General features: G+C 41.5%; 1 protein-coding gene across 4 annotated transcripts in view; it reads right to left on the bottom strand.

The window, feature by feature from the left end:
* The window catches only part of LOC129827710 (uncharacterized), a 71,403-nt gene that overhangs the window by 42,009 nt on the left and 12,722 nt on the right, over positions 1-16,672 (bottom strand). For all 4 annotated transcript variants that reach the window (XR_008755214.1, XR_008755215.1, XM_055888802.1 and 1 more), the window contains exons 13-16: positions 15,876-15,939; positions 15,562-15,746; positions 15,357-15,445; positions 13,637-13,690 (exon numbers count right to left, since the gene is read on the bottom strand). Coding sequence is in view for 2 of the 4 variants with exons in the window: in XM_055888802.1 (XP_055744777.1) it covers positions 13,637-13,690; positions 15,357-15,445; positions 15,562-15,746; positions 15,876-15,939 (392 nt within the window). In the remaining 2 variants the exon portion in view is untranslated. The remainder of the gene's footprint in view (positions 1-13,636; positions 13,691-15,356; positions 15,446-15,561; positions 15,747-15,875; positions 15,940-16,672) is intronic.

Below are 16,672 nucleotides of genomic sequence, written 5' to 3'. Positions count from 1 at the left end.
TTGGTGGACATCCTGAAGCCATTTGGAGAAGCAGCAGATATGACACAGGGGGAGAAGATAGTCACAATCAGTTCTGTTGTTCCCTCGGTCCTGTCCCTGAATCACCACCTGGAGCAGCGGAAGCCACAAGTCCATTTCCTGAGCGGCCTGGTCAGAAGTCTCCAGGCATCCCTGAACAAAAGTTCTCTTGGAATCTTCATCAATGTGAAAATGGCCAGGACACAAGATGGAATCACTGCCCCCTTTTCAGATCCAGTCTACCTCAAAGCAGTTGCCTTGGATCCGGCTTTCCTCTGATGTGGGTGGAGCACCATGTGCTGGTCGAGGAGGTGGCACAAATAGTGAAAGGTAAATATTGAGTTTAATGTAACTTCTCATAATTTAATCCAATTGACTGCAACAATAATACTTTTTCAGTTTAACCCACTGCATCGCCAATACCGGCCTTTTTGTTTCTGCTATGCTTTTACATGTTTGCCGGAACTGATTCTGCAAGATGCTGCAGGGACTGAGCAAGCTGTGCCTCTTGTTGATGAGGAAGAGCAAGAGGACCACTCTTGGACAAGAAGAACGGCTGTTTGCAGCATACTGTAAGAGGCAGAAGAAAGCTGTTGGGACCACTCCAGAACTACAGCTAAGTCACTACCTTGACATATGTGAAGGACAGAATGTCCTCTTGTTCTGGGCAATGAACAGGAAGGCTCTTCCTTCACTGTCCCGAGTGGCCATCAGGGTCTTGGCAGTGCCTGCCTCCAGTGCTCCAGTGGAGCGTGTCTTCAGCCATGGTGGCATCATACTGCGACCTCATCATGCACAAATGACTGACAGACTTTTATCGAATTTGGTCTTTTGCAAATGCAATGCATCATAGGGCCCGGAGATAAGAGAAAAAAATGAAACTTTATGCATTACACACACACACACAGTCTCCATGTTCAGGTTTTATCTCCCATCTTTGGGATCTGTATTTTTTTCTCAGACATTCAGGCCAGTGTTCAAATGTTAGGCCTACTTGAAGTTGAGTATCAGTTGTTTAGATGTACCTTTTAATACATTATTGTAACTTTATGGCAGGATTGTTTTAGGTGTCTAGAGGATATCTGGAGAGAGAGAGAGAGCACTACAATATTTTGTTTTCTATTCTCATGGCTACCCATGTATTTCCATGGAAATAACGTTTTTGGGAAGTAATAAATATTTATAAAAGCATTCATGATTTGCATAAATGTAATATACTATTACTCTTGTTAAATATGAAATGATATTACATTTTGTGAAGAGCACATTATGACTCGCTTCGGACTTGAGACGACTCGGACTTGCCTGTCTTGACTTGGGACTTGAGTGCTAAGACTTGAGACTTACTTGTGACTTGAAAAACAATGACTTGGTCCCATCGCTGGTATTCAATCTGGTTCCAGCTCAGGTAATGGATGTGTCACTGCAACCTTAAAGGTCATCAATGATGTCACCATTGCCCTTCTAGGCAATATTGTGCTGCTATTTTTATGGACTTGGCCAAAGCTTTTGATACGGTAGACCATTCCATTCTTGTGGGCCGGTGAAGGAGTATTGGTGTCTGAGGGGTCTTTGGCCTGGTTTTCTAACTACCTCTCTCAAAGAGTGCAGTGTAAAAAGTCTGAAAATCTGCTGTCTCAGCTACTGCCTGTCACCAAGGGAGTACCAAGACTCTACAACAAAGCTTTCTTAGTGTCCAACAAGCTTTCTCTACCCTTAATCTTGTTCTAAACACCTCCAAAACAAAGGTCATGTGGTTTGGTAAGAAGAATGCCCCTCCTCCCACAGGTGTTATTACTACCTCTGAGGGTTTAGTAGCCAACTCATGAGGTAGTCCCCTCATACACGTACGGCTAGACGGTGCACTGTCCTTCTCTCAGCACATATCAAAGCTGCAGGCTAAAGTTAAATCTAAACTTGGTTTCCTCTATCGTAATTGCCTCTTTCACCCCAGCTGCCAAACTAACCCTGATTCAGATGACCATCCTACCCATGCTAGATTACGCAGATATCATTTATAGATCCGTAGGTAAGGGTGCTCTCGAGCGGCTAGATGTTATTTACCATTCAGCCATCAGATTTGCCACCAATGCTCCTTATAGGACACACCACTGCACTCCATTCTCCTCTGTAAACTGGTCATCTCTGTATACCTGTCGCAAAACCCACTGATTGATGCTTTTTTTTTTAAACCCTCTTAGACCTCACTCCCCCTTATCTGAGATATCTACTGCAGCCCTCATCCTCCACATACAACACCCGTTCTGCCAGTCACATTCTGTTACAGGTCCCCAAAGCACACACATCCCTGGATCCCTCTTTTCAGTTCGCTGCAGCTAGCGACTGGAACGAGCTGCAACAAACACTCAAACTGGACAGTTTTATCGCAAATCTCTTCATTCAAAGACTCAAGCATGGACACTCTAACAGTTGTGGCTGATTTGTGTGATGTATTGTTGTCTCTACCTTCTTGACCTTTGTGCTGTTGACTGTGCCCAATAATGTTTGTACCAGGTGTTTTGTGCTGATACCATGTTGTTATGTTGCTACCATGCTTTGTTGTCGTCTTAGGTAGGTCTCACTTTATGTAGTGTTGTCTCTTGTTGTGATGTGTTTTGTCCTATATTTATTTATTTTATTCCCAGGACCCCGTCCCCGCAGGAGGCCTTTTGCCTTTTGGTACGCCGTCATTGTAAATAAGAATTTGTTCTTAACTGGACTTGCCTAGTTAGATAAAGGTTAAATAAATAAAAATCTACCACTACTGGCCACTGGGCTTCCTCTCAACACCATATTTGGTAGTGAGTGGAAACATCTAGCAGATGCTTCACATTTATACATCCGGTGAAATATCTGTCTTGATGCTCCATCTGTGTAGATAAGGTTAGCTATCATAGGTCAGTTAGGATCATCACTTAATTTTAAGAATGTGAAATGTCAGAATAATAGTAGAGAGAATTATTTCTTTCAGCTTTTATTTCTTTTATCACATTCCCAGTGGGTCAGAAGTGTACATAATACCAAATACTAATTGAGTGTATTGCCTTTAAATTGTTTAACTTGGGTGAAATATTTTGGGTAGCCTTCCACAAGCTTCCCACAAATTGGGTGAATTTTGGCCCATTCCTCCTGACAGAGCTGATGTAACAGTCAGTTTTGTAGGCCTCCTTGCTCACACACACTTTTTCTATAGGCTTGAGGTCAGGGCTTTGTGATGGCCACTCCAATACCTTGACTTTGTTGTCCTTGAGCCATTTTGCCACAACTTGGGAGTATGTTTGGGGTCATTGTCCATTTGGAAGATCCCTTTGCGACCAAGCTTTAACTTCCTGACTGATGTCTTGAGATGTTGCTTCAATATATCCACATCATTTTCCTTCATGATGCCATCTATTTTGTGAAGTGCACCAGACCCTCCTGCAGCAAAGCACCCCACAACATGATGCTGCCACCCCCGTGCTTCACGGTTGGGATGGTGTTCTTTGGCTTGCAAGCCTCCACCTTTTCCTCCAAACATAACGATGGTCATTATGGCCAAACATTTCTATTTTTGTTTCATCACATTTTTCCAAAAAGTACGATCTTTGTCCCCATGTTCAGTTGCAAACCATAGTCTGGCTTTATGGCGGTTTTGTGGCAGTGGCTTCTTCCTTGCCGAGCGGCCTTTCAGGTTATGTCGATTTAGGACTCGTTTTACTGTGGATATAGATACTTTTGTACCGGTTTCCTCCAACATCTTCACAGGGTCTTTTGTTGTTGTTCTGGGATTATCACTTTTCACACCAAAGTACATTCATCTCTAGGAGATAGAACGCGTCTCCTCCTGAGCGGTATGACGGCTGCGTGGTCCCATGGTGTTTATACTTGCATACTATTGTTTGTACAGATGAACGTGGTACATTCAGGCATTTGGAAATTGCTCCCAAGGATGAACCAGACTTGTGGAGGTCTACACTTTTTTTTCTGAGGTCTTGGCTGATTTCTTTTGATTTTCCCATAATGTCAAGCAAAGTTTGAAGGTAGGCCTTGAAATACATCCACAGGTACACCTCCAATTGACTCAAATAATGTAAATTAGTTCATCAGAAGCTTCTAAAGCCTTCAGTGAATTATAAGTGAAAATCTGTCTGTAAACAATTGTTAGACAAATTACTTGCGTCACGAACAAGTAGATGTCCTAACTGACTTGCCAAAACTATAGTTTATTAACAAGAAATTTGGGTAGTGGTTGAAAAAATAGTTTTAATGACTCGAACCTAAGTGTATGTAAACTTCCGACTTCAACTGTACATATGAGATGGGTAATGTAGGAAATGAAAACATGAATAAAGTGCCGTTAAATAAATGGAACACTAGTCACTTTAAATAAGTGGCCAGAGACGTGAGTCTGTATGTTGGCAGCAGCCTCTGTGCTAGTGATGGCTATTTAACAGTCTGATGGCCTTGAGATAGACGCTGTTTTTCAGTCTGTCAGTCCCAGCTGTGATGCACCTGTACTGACCTTGCCATCTGGATGATGGCGGGGTGAACAAGAAGTGGCTCGGGTGGTTGTTGTTCTTGATTATCTTTTTGGCATTCCTGTGACATTGGGTACTGTAGGTGTCCTGGAGGGCAGGTAGTTTGCCCCCAGTGATGCGTTGTGCAGACTTCACCACCCTCTGGAGAGCCTTGCGGTGATACAGCCCGACAGGATGCTCTCAATTGTGTATCTGTAAAAGTTTGTGTGTTTTAGAAGACAAGCCAAAGAAGAGGTTGAAGAGGCGCTGTTTCGCCTTCAGCACCCGGTCTGTGTTGGGTGGACCATTTCAGTTTGTCCGTGATGTGTACGCCGAGGAACTTAAAACTTTCCACCTTCTCCACTACTGTCCCGTCGATGTGGATTGACACCACACTCCGAGGACCCTCACCTCCTCCCTGTAGGCCATCTCGTTGTTATTGGTTATCAGGCCTACCACTGTAGTGTCGTCTGCAAACTTGATGATTGAGTTGGAAGCGTGCATGGCCATGCAGTCATGGGTGAACAGGGAGTACACAGGAGAGGGCAACCTTATGGGGCCCCAGTGTTTAGGATCAGCAGGGTGGATATGTTGCCTACCTTCACCACCTGGGGGTGGCCCGTCAGATAGTCCAGGACCCAGTTGCACAGGGCGGGGGTCGAGACCCAGGGTCTCAAGCTTAATGACGATTTGAGGGTACTATGCTGTTAAATGCTGAGCTGTAGTCAATGAACAGCATTATTGCATATGTATTCCTTTGTCCAGATGGGAGATGGCAGTGTGATGGCGAGTGTATCGTCAGTGGGCCTTTTGGGGCGGTAAACAAATTGGAGCGGGTCTAGGGTATCAGGTAGGGTGGAGGTGATATGATCCTTGACTAGTCGCTCAAAGCATGATGACAGACGTGAGTGCATTGGGGCAATAGCTTTCATGGAAACAGGATCAATGGTGGCCATCTTGAATGTGGGGACAGCAGACTCGGATACGGATTGATTGAATATGTCCGTAAACACACCAGCCAGCTGGTCTGCGCATGCTCTGAGGATGCGGCTCGGGATGCCGTCTGGGCCGGCAACCTTGCGAGGGTTAACACGTTTAAATGCTTTACTCATGTTGGCCACGGAGGAGGAGAGCCACAGGCTTTGCTAGCAGGCCATGTCAGTGGCACTGTATTGTCCTCAAAGCGAGCAAAGAAGTTGTTTAATTTGTCTGGGAGCAAGACGTCGATGTCCGCGACGGGACAGGTTTTCTTTTTGTAATCCGTGATTGTCGTAGACCCTTCCACATAATTGCGACTCTACTTTGTCTCCATACTGACGCTTTGCTTGTTTGAATGCCTTGCGGAGGGAATAGCTGCACTGTTTGTATTTTGGTCATGTTTCCGGTCGCCTTGCCATGACTAAAAGCGGTGGTTCGCGCATTCAGTTTTGCGCGAATGCTGCCATCAATCCACGGTTTCTGGTTAAGGAAGGTTTTAATAGTCACAGACGGTACGACATCTCCGATGCACCTGCTAATAAACTCTTTCACCAAGTCAGCGTATACATCAATGTTGTTGTCTGAGGCTATCAGAAACATATCCCAGTCCACGTGATCGAAGCAATCTTGAAGCGTGGAATCCGATTGGTCAGACCAGCGTTGTATTGACCTGAGCACGGGCGTTTCCTGTTTTAGTTTCTGTCTAGGCTGGGAGCAACAAAATGGAGTCATGGTCAGACTTGCCGAAGGCAGGGCGGGGGAGGGCTGACAGAACGGACAGCTATTTGACACAGATGGCATCGTCTATCTGAAACAACAAACCTGCCATGTAAAACAAATGAGATGGCACCTAACATACGCTGTAAGGCCTTGATTTTGTCAAACTATTATGATATGTCTTATAATGTCTAGTTAGAAGACAACTGTTCGGGTTTGCATTTTTCACACATTAGCATTCACTCCTTAAAACTCCACAGCCCCATAGCTGAATTTCGATTTCAGTCAAGTCAAAGTGTCAGGCATTCTGAAGGCCAGACAAAGAACTCAATAAGTAAAGTCTTGGAGAAATGCTCACAAAATGCTAACTGACAATGTCTAGACAAGGCTATACAGTAGATCACTCTACCAAGCCCAAACTTAATATTGATAAAGCTGAAATCTCAAAATAGTGATCATGTCAGGCAGCTGCTGCTAAAACTGGCTAGAAACTGGGCTGACGGGCCTCTGATCATTTCCAGGGGCCTCATTTATAAAACCATGCTTAGGTACAAATATACCCCAAAATGTGTGTGCGCGCCAGTTCATGCAAAAGTTGGCATTTATACAAATTTTACTTGACGTAAGAATGGGCTCACCTCACAGCAAACTTTAGACCATGCGTACTCACATCTGCTAGTGGTTGAAATATTGTATTGCAAGCTGGAAAGTAAGTATTTTGTGCAAAATGGGGTTATAAAAGCTTATTCATACAAAAAACAAAAACAGAAAAAAACAAGAACGCAGCAATTTACCACTAGTGAGAAGAGCGAAGATCTAAAATAATTATACGTAGGAATCTTTTTCCTTTCATTTTCATAACCATTGCAGAATATATTCATCACCTTTTCTGGCTGTGATGGGTTCATATTCCCAAAGAAGCCATAGCCTTCAACAAATGACCATGTGCATCTCTCATTTAATTGGACCCTAGTAGCTTAGTAAATAGGTCTAGCCTATATTTACTTCAAGTTTAATATCATAGGCAGCGCAGTTTATAATACCGATATACAGTCGAATTTAACAGCTGATCTATACGGAACAAAACACTATTTTTATATATATATCACACACACACACAAAAGTATGTGGACATCCGTTCAAAGTTAGTGGATTCAGCCGCACCCATTACTGATGTGTATCAAATCGAGCACACAGCCATGCAAACTCCATAGACAAACATTGGCAGTAGAATGGCTTTACTGAAGAGCTCAGTGACTTTCTGTAAGAGCTGTTATTGTTTAGTGGAAACATCTAAGAGCAACAACGACTCAGCCGCGAAGTGGTAGGCCGCACACACTCACAGAATGGGGCCGCTGAAGCGCGCAGCGCGCAACAATCGTCTGTCCTCGGTTGCAACACTCACCACCGAGTTCCAAACTGCCTCTGGAAGTAACGTTAACACAAGAACTGTTCGTCAGGAGCTTCATGAAATTGGTTTCCATAGTCGAGCTGCCGCACACAGGCCTAAAATCACCATGCGCAATGCCAAGCGTCGGCTGGAGCAGTAAAAAGCTCGCCACCATTGGACTCTGGAGCAGTGGACACGCATTCTCTGGAGTGATGAATCACTATTCACCATCTGGCAGTCAGATGGATGAATCTGGGTTTGACGGATGCCAGGGGAACGCTACCTGCCCGAATGCATAGTGCCAAGTTTGGAGGAATAATGGTCTGGTTCTCATGGTTTGGGCAAGGCCCCTTAGTTCCAGTGAAGGGAAATCTTTACTCTACAGCACTGACAATTCTGTGCACAAATCGAGGTCCATACAGAATGGGTTTGTCGAGATCAGTGTAAAGAACTTGACTGGCCTGCACAGAGCCCTGACCTCAACCCCATCAAACAACTTTGGGATGAATTGGAACGCCGACTGCGAGCCAGGCCTAATTGCCCAACATCAGTGCCCGACCTCACTAATGGTCTAGTTGCTGAATGGAAGCAAGTCCCCGCAGCAATGTTCCAACATCTAGTGGAAAGCCTTCACAGAAAAGTGGAGGCTGTTATAGCAGCAAAAGGCTGGGGACCAACTCCATATTAATGCCCATGATTTTGGAATGAGATGTTCGATGAGCAGGTGTTAACATATTTTTGGTCATGTAGTGTATAAACGCAACATGTACAGAGTTGGCCCCATGTTTTATGAGCTGAAATAAAATATCCCAGAAATGTTCCATATGCAAAAAAAGCTTATTCCTGTAACATTGTGTAAACATTTGTTTACATCCCGGTTAGTGAGCATTTCTCCTTTGCCAAGATAATCCATCCACCTGACAGATGTGGCATATCAAGAAGCTGATTATACAGCATGATCATTACACAGGTGCATCATGTGCTGGGGACAATAAAAGGCCACTAAAAATTGCAGTTTTGTCACACGCCGCCACTTTAGTTGAGGGAGCATGTAATTGGCATGCTGACTGCAGGAATGTCCACCAGAGCTATTGCCAGAGAATTTAATGTTAATTTCTCCATCATAAGCCGCCTCCAACATTGTTTTAAAGAATTTGTCAGTGCGTCCAACCATACTCAAAACAACCGCAAACCAGGCTGGGCCTGGCTCCCAATTGGTGGTCCTGTGCCCTCCGAGGCTCACCCATGGCTGCGCCCCTGCCCAGTCAAGTGAAATCCATATAGGGCCTAATGAATTTATTTCAATTGACTGATTTCCTTCTATGAACTGTAACTCAGTCAAATATTTTTAATTGTTGCTCGTTGCATTTATACTGTATTTTTGTTCAGTATACATTGAACTAGGGCTATGTATGCTATTGTAAGTACTCTAATAGCATTTTTTTTGAGTCACCTACAATGTTTCAGAATTCCATTATATTTAGGTTGGGGGGGGGGATAGTCGATGCAAAACATTGAATTCCAACGTTCTGCTAACAGTGTCTGAAAGAGAAAACAGTCCTCATCCAGATACAGCATAAATTACTGATAAAGATTATCACACACACACACACACAAAAAGTGGAAATGTCCTAATTAAGTCAATAACTTTTCAAAAACGCTTTGTAAATGGCAAGCGTAAATAAGTTCAAAAATAAAAATGTACTTAACAAGTTGCATGGACTCAATAAGTGTTTAACACAATTTTTTTAACGACTACCTAAAAATGTTGTATCCCACACATACAATTATCTGTCAAGACCCTCAGTCAAACAGTGAATTTAAAACCGATTCAACCACAAAGACCTGGGAGGTTTTTCAATGCCTATCAAAGACTTGCACCTATTGGTAGTTGTGTGAAAATAAAATAAAAATCAGACATTGAATATCCCCTTGAGCATGGTAAAGTTATTAAATTACACTTTGGATAGTGCATCTATACACCCAGTCACTACAAAGACACAGGCGTCCTTCCTAACTCAGTTGTCGAAGAGGAAGGAAACCGCTCAGGGATTTCAACATGAAACCAATGGTGACTAAAACAGTTAGAACTTAAATGGCTGTGATAGTTTTAACCTGAGGATGGATCAACAACATTGTAGTTACTCCACAATAATAATTGACAGAGTGAAGAGGAAGCCTGTATATAATTTTTTAAATACCCAAAATGCATCCTGTTTGTAACAAGGCACTAAAGTAATACTGCAAAAAAATGTGGCAAAGCAATTCACGCTTTTGTCCTGAATACAAAGTGTTATGTTTGGGGCAAATCCAATAAAGCACATTACTGAGTGCCACTCTCCATATTTTCAAGCATAGTGGTGGCTGCATTATGTTATGGGTATGATTGTAATTGTTAATGACTGGGAAATTTTTCAGGATAAAAAATAAACTGAAAAAATAAACTGAATGGAGCTAAGTACAGGCAAAATCCTAGAGGAAAACCTGGTTCAGTCTGCTTTCCACCAGACACAGGGAGATTAATTCATGTTACAGCAAGACAGTAACCGAAAACACAAGGACAAATCTACAATGGAGTTGCTTACCAAGAAGACCGTGAACGTTCCTGAGTGGCAGAGTTACAGTTGACTTAAAATCTACATGAAAATCTATAGCAAGACCTGAAAATTGTAGTCTAGCAATGAACAACGTCCAATTTGACAGAGCTTTAAGAATTTTGAAGATGTGGCAAGCTCAGAGACTTACCCTGAAAGACTCCGCTGCAACTGCTGCCAAAGGTGCTTCTACAAAGTTCTGACTCAGGGGTGTGAAAACTTGTGTAAATGAGATCTGTATTTCTTTCAAAATAAATTTGCTAAAATGTCTACAAACATGTTTTCCCTGTCATTGTGGAGTATTGGGTGTACATGGGTGAAATAAAATGTTATGCAAGCTGTACCACAACAAAATGTGAAGGTACTGGAAATATTTTATTCGTATTTTGCGTGCGATGGCATAACATCAATAGTTCCAAATTATACAGCAAATAAAGGCCGTTGTCACCATAAAAGGTGGAGTATCAATTCTCGTTCCCACGCACACAGTTTTACAACCTGTCTGATTTATTACGGGAAACATGCGTATGAATGCCATGCGCCAAGTAAATAAACCTCAATATTTTTGTAGGTGCGCAGACTTTTCTGAAAAGGTGTTCAGTGCGAAATTTACTCCGCGGTTATAAAATGAGGCCTCGGGGCCGGCTCAGTTGACATCTGCAGCGCTGTGCATGTTGTTTCAATTACCTGAACAAGCCCATGGGGTCCTGTTCAGACCTAATATTATAAATAGGGGTGCACGTTATGCGTGTATTCTTTAGCCGGATTCTGTTGCAAAATGTTTTTCACTTGAAACAGTTTACTCCAAAACGGAAAACGTTTAGCAAAGAAAATAGTTTCTATAGAAAAAAATCAGGTAGGTCCCTCCCCGTTTCGTTTGCTCCACAAAACGGTAAACGGTTTCTGTTGTAAAACGTTTAACAGACCAAATGTTTTGCAACGGAATCCGACTAATGGAAACACCTCAGGCTTCCTCGTCTCCTTTGCCTCATTTACACTGACGAGAGTGAGCATGGAAGCAGAGAAAAGCTCATTCCCAATAGGCATCCACCATTGCCAATGTTTTCAGATGAGTGCAGAATGAAGGAAAGACGACAAGGACAGTTACTGAGACGGGAGAGGTGGTTCGTTCTTGTGCAAATGCCATTCTGTATTCCCTTCAGTTCTTCATAAACGGAAGACATTACTAGTACATTGCTGTATTGGAGAGTTCGAGTGACGTCACGGTGATCGAAGATTTGACGTCTGTAAAGTGTGGTGTTTTATTTGATTATTGACAAACCATGTACTTAACTACTCGTCAAAGCAACTGAATCACGGTGGTCCTGTTAATTCCTGGCCGACACACGAAACTAACATTAGAAAGGTGATTACAAAACAGTTTGAGCATCAGTGGAAAGACGCAGACAACATTTAGCTAATATCCTATTTTTGCTAGTTAGTGTGAGCTCGTACTAGTTACATTGCAGAATAGGAGCTAACGTTAGGTAAATAGTATACACATTAAAACAAGATGACAAACTGCAAAGACTAATCTCGCTAGCAGACACAGATGAAAGAAGAACAAAAAAAAAGTCCCCTTTACCGTACCTTTCCGTTATTCAATGCTCAAAGCAGACACCTTCACCTAATGCTCAAAGCAGACACCTTCACCTAATGCTCAAAGCAGACACCTTCACCTAATGCTCAGGGCGCAGCCATTTTGAATTAACCTGAAACACTCACTGGTGAGCGCGCGACCAACAATGCTGCCACCTAATGTGTTGGAGGGAAACTGAAGAATAGCATTGCAGGCAAGAGCGTTCAGCAGAGAAGAGGAACGCTAAAACGTGTTACTTTGAGCTGAGCAAGATCACTGAGCTTTACAATACGTGCTATCAAATCAAGAATATATAAGTATTTTCATATACATGCTCATTCAAAAAAGAACTATAGGATATAGTTATAGAAATTACTGCACTGTTGGGGTTAGAAACAAGCATTTCGCTACAATCCGCAATAACATCTGCTAAACACGTGTATGTGACTAATAACATGTGATAGGCGAATGGGCTCATTGTAATTGCTGGAATGGAATAATTAGAAAGTCATCAAAAACAAACATATGGAAACCACATTTGACTTAGAATTCCATTCTAGCCATTACAATCAGCCTGTCTTATAGCTCCTCCCACCAGCATCTATTATCTTGGGTATCCTTAATTAAGCATAGCTACAAAATCCAAATTAGTTGTTAATCTCTTAACTGCACTATGCCGAAATCGTTTCGCTTTCAAGTAGAATTATAAATCTATAGCTCACATTTCTATGTAAATTTAGTCAGGTCACCCAAAAACTTTCATATTGCCACTTTAATTTTCCATTTGTTTTGTCTGTGAACTTTAATAATGATCAACATAAAGAAAGACAGTTAAAACTCAGTAATCCCATTGGACTGGATGAATCCATATTCAGAAGACAGAATAAATTTACCACACAATCTAAAGGGGCAGCAGGTAGCCTAGTGTTTATAGCGTTGGGCCAGTAACCGAAAGGTTGCTAGATCGAATCCCCGAGCTGACAAGGTCAAAATCTGTCATTCTGCCCCTGAACAAGGCAGTTAACCCACTGTTCCTAGGCTGTCATTGTAAATAAGAATTTGTTCTTAATGACTTGCCTAGTTAAATTTAAAAAATGAAAGCATAACAGGCATATGTCAAAAAAGCAAGAAAAATCTAAATTATTTTATTAAGAAGGCACATCAAAACGTCAACGTTCAGTTGCTTCACAAGTCATGGTAAAACCTAAATCACAGATAAAGGCATGTGTAATTACTGGCTATTCTCCAAACCAAATACAATATGAACAACTTTAGTCAAATTCCCCATCAACTCTGAACGTGATCATAAACGTTTTGGACAAAACTTTAACATTTTATTCACAATGCTCTGTTTGTCCCTACCAGTAAAGTTTTTTATACAAACCATCGAAATAAAAGTGCATTTATGGTCCCTCAGTTTGACAATGGAGTAGATTGTTATCATCTCGATAGCAAATATTTACATTTTCTACACTGGTAAAGGACATTTGAACTTGAATAACCACACATTAATTTGCCCATGTTGCTAAATACATAATCAAGATCAACTTATTTCATAGTCAACATATGATACATTTTAAATAATAGGCATGATTCACAGCATGTTTAATGCATGAGGTAAAATATGTTTTCCTGGAAATATATCATAAGAAGTATTTATTATAATACTCCAATCAAGTGTAGACATATGGATTAAATGCTACTAAATGGGAGGCCTGACAACCAATCAAATAAATATGAACATTTTCTAAAACATCAGAACGACAGTTCACTGAACTAAAGATAATTTAAAAGCATGATTCACCTGAGAACATCTAAAAATGAGTTAGTTGACGTTCACTTTCTGCAGGGTTATGGCACTCACATTAAGGGCATCCTCACCCGGCAGAAGCTCTCTCAACAGGAATGAAAGCAGCATCTATTGAAAATAAAGAGAAGCAAAAGGTGAATCAACATAACTGTACAAGAAAGTCTAGACATACACTACCAGTCAAAAGTTTGGACACACACTCATTCAAGGGTTTTTCTTACATTATAGAATAATAGTGAAGATGTCAAAACTATGAAATAACACATATGGAATCATGTAGTAACCAAAAAAAAGTGTTAAACAAATCAAAATTTATTTTATAAAGTAGCCAACTTTTGCCTCGATGACAGCTTTGCACACCTTTGTCATTCTCTCAACCTGGAATGCATTTCAATTAACAGGTGTGCCTTGTTAAAAGTTCATTTGTAAAATGTATTTCCTTCCTAATGCATTTGAGCCAATCAGTTGTGTTGTGTCATGGTAGGGGTGGTATACAGAAGATAGCCCTATTTGGTAAAAGACCAAGTCCATATTATGGCAAGAACAGCTCAAATAAGCAAAGACAAACGGCAGTACTTTAAGACATGAAGGTCAGTCAATCCGGAAAATTTAAAGCACTTTGAATGTTTCTTCAAATGCAGTCGCAAAACCATCAAGCACTATGATGAAATAGGCTCTCAAAGGACCGCCACAGGAAAAGAAAACCCAGAGTTACCTCTGCTGCACAGAATATGTTCATTAGAGGAGTTAACTGCACCTCAGATTGCAGCCCAAATAAATGTTTCACAGAGTTCAAGTAACAGACATCTCAACATCAACTGTTCAGAGGAGACTGCGTGAAATCAGGCCTTCATGGTCGACTTGCTGCAATGAAACCACTACTGAAGGATACCAGTAAGAAGAATAGACTTGTTTGGGCCAAGAAACATGAGCAAGGACATTAGACCGGTGGAAATCTGTCCAAATTTGAGATTTTTGGTTCTTTGTGAGATGTAGAGTAGGTGAACGGATGATCTCCGCATGTGTGATTACCTTCGTGAAGCATGGAGGAGGTGGTGTGATGGTGCTTTGCTGGTGACACTGTATGTAATTCATTTAAAATTCAAAGGCATACTTCACCAGCATGGCTACCACAGCATTACGCCATCCCATCTAGTTAGCGCTTAGTGGGACTATAATTTGTTTTTCAATAAGACAATGACCCAACACACCTCCAGGCTGTGTAAGGGCTATTTGACCAAGGAGAGTGATGGAGTGCTGCATCAGATGACCTGGCCTCCACAATCACCCGACCTCAACCCAATTGAGATGGTTTGGGATGAGTTGGGACCACAGAGTGAAGAAAAAGCAGCCAACAAGTGCTCAGCATGTGTCGGAACTGCTTCAAGACTGTTGGAAAAGCATTCCAGGTGAAGCTAGTTGAGAGAATGCCAAGAGTGTACAAAGCTGTCATCAATGCTACTTTGAAGAATCTAAAATAAACAAATCTAAATATAACACTTTTTTGGTTACTACATGATTCCATATGTGTTATTTCATAGTTTTGATGTCTTCACTACTATTCTACAGTGTAGAAAATAGTAAAAATAAAGAAAAACCCTGGAATGAGTAGGTGTCTAAACATTTGACTGGTCCTGTATATTTTTAGAACATTTGACAGATATCAAATATAGAGAGACAGAACTGCAACATTGATGAGAGGACATTAGGATCTTGACGCCAGAGTTCTCTCTTCCAGTGCTCTCTACAGAAACTCAAGAGGCTAGATACGCACATAGACCAGCTTCTTGTTTTCTTCACAGTCCTGGAAGAGCTTAAATGCTGTCTCCATATCTGTCTTCTTCAAGATTAAATAGTTTGAATCTAAAATGAGAACATGTTGTTAGTGAACTGTGACAAACTTCTGTCCAAGCATGAAAAGCAGAATTCCAAACATTTAGATAGAAAAAAAACAAAAAAACACTGTGTATATCACGTACATCTGGCATTGATGAGGTGGTGAGCTCGGTCTTTGGTCTCATGCTTCTCCTCACTGCTGCGATGGTGTATAGGGCATGTCACCTCCGGCAAGCCTTCGGGCCACTGTTTCTCACGCAGGTTGTCGATATAGGAGGCAATCTGTGCTTCCGTTGGGTTCATATTATTCAAGAAGCTGTTCACTTTCCTAGAGAATATTATAAAACGTCATGCTGGGATTCTCAAAAGGACAAATGTAGATCATCCTATTACTCTGTCAGTATGACGAACCAGGACTGCAGTGGAAAAAAATGGGAGAATATTTCACAGTTCTTACTTTTTCAATATCGGCATGACGGGTTTCAGAATCGCATCAAATATGTTCAGAAGGATGGAATTGCCTGGAGGGCAAAGTAGGGTGCTGATTATTACACACTATTAAATGTAATTCATAACCATCCTCAAAAGGTGACTAATTAAATATAAACATCTAAAATTACATTGAACAAAAATATAAACGCATCATGCACCAATATTTTTCTTTTTACTGATTTACAGTTCATATAAGAAATCAGTCAATTTAAATAAATTCATTAGGCCCTAATCTATGGATTTTATATGACTGGGAATACAGATATGCATATGTTGGTCACAGACACCATTATTCATTTATTTGTTTTTTATAGGGGTGTGGATCAGAAACCCAGTCAGTATCTGGTGTGACCACCATTTGCCTCATGCAGTACGACACATCTCCTTCACATACAGTTGATCAGGCTGTTGATTGTGGCCTGTGGAATGTTGCCCCACTCCTCTTCAATTGCTGTGTGTCGCTGGATATCGGCGGAAACTGGAAAACACTGTCATACACGTCGATTCTGAGCATCCCAAACATACAGAATGGGTGACACGTCTGGTGAGTATGCAGGCCATGGAAGAACTGGGACATTTTCAGCTTCCAGGAATTATGTACAGATCCTTGCAGCATGGGGCCATTCATTATCATGCTGAAACATGAGGTGATGGCAGCGGATGAATGGCACGACAATGGGCCTCAGGATCTCATCACGGTATCTGTGCTTTCAAATCGTCATTGATAAAATGCTAATTGTGTTCAATGTCCGAAGCATATGC

The sequence above is a fragment of the Salvelinus fontinalis genome, chromosome 29, assembly GCF_029448725.1.
Source record: "Salvelinus fontinalis isolate EN_2023a chromosome 29, ASM2944872v1, whole genome shotgun sequence".
In the NCBI taxonomy this organism is placed as follows: domain Eukaryota; kingdom Metazoa; phylum Chordata; class Actinopteri; order Salmoniformes; family Salmonidae; genus Salvelinus; species Salvelinus fontinalis.
This window is presented reverse-complemented; position numbering and strand designations above follow the sequence as displayed.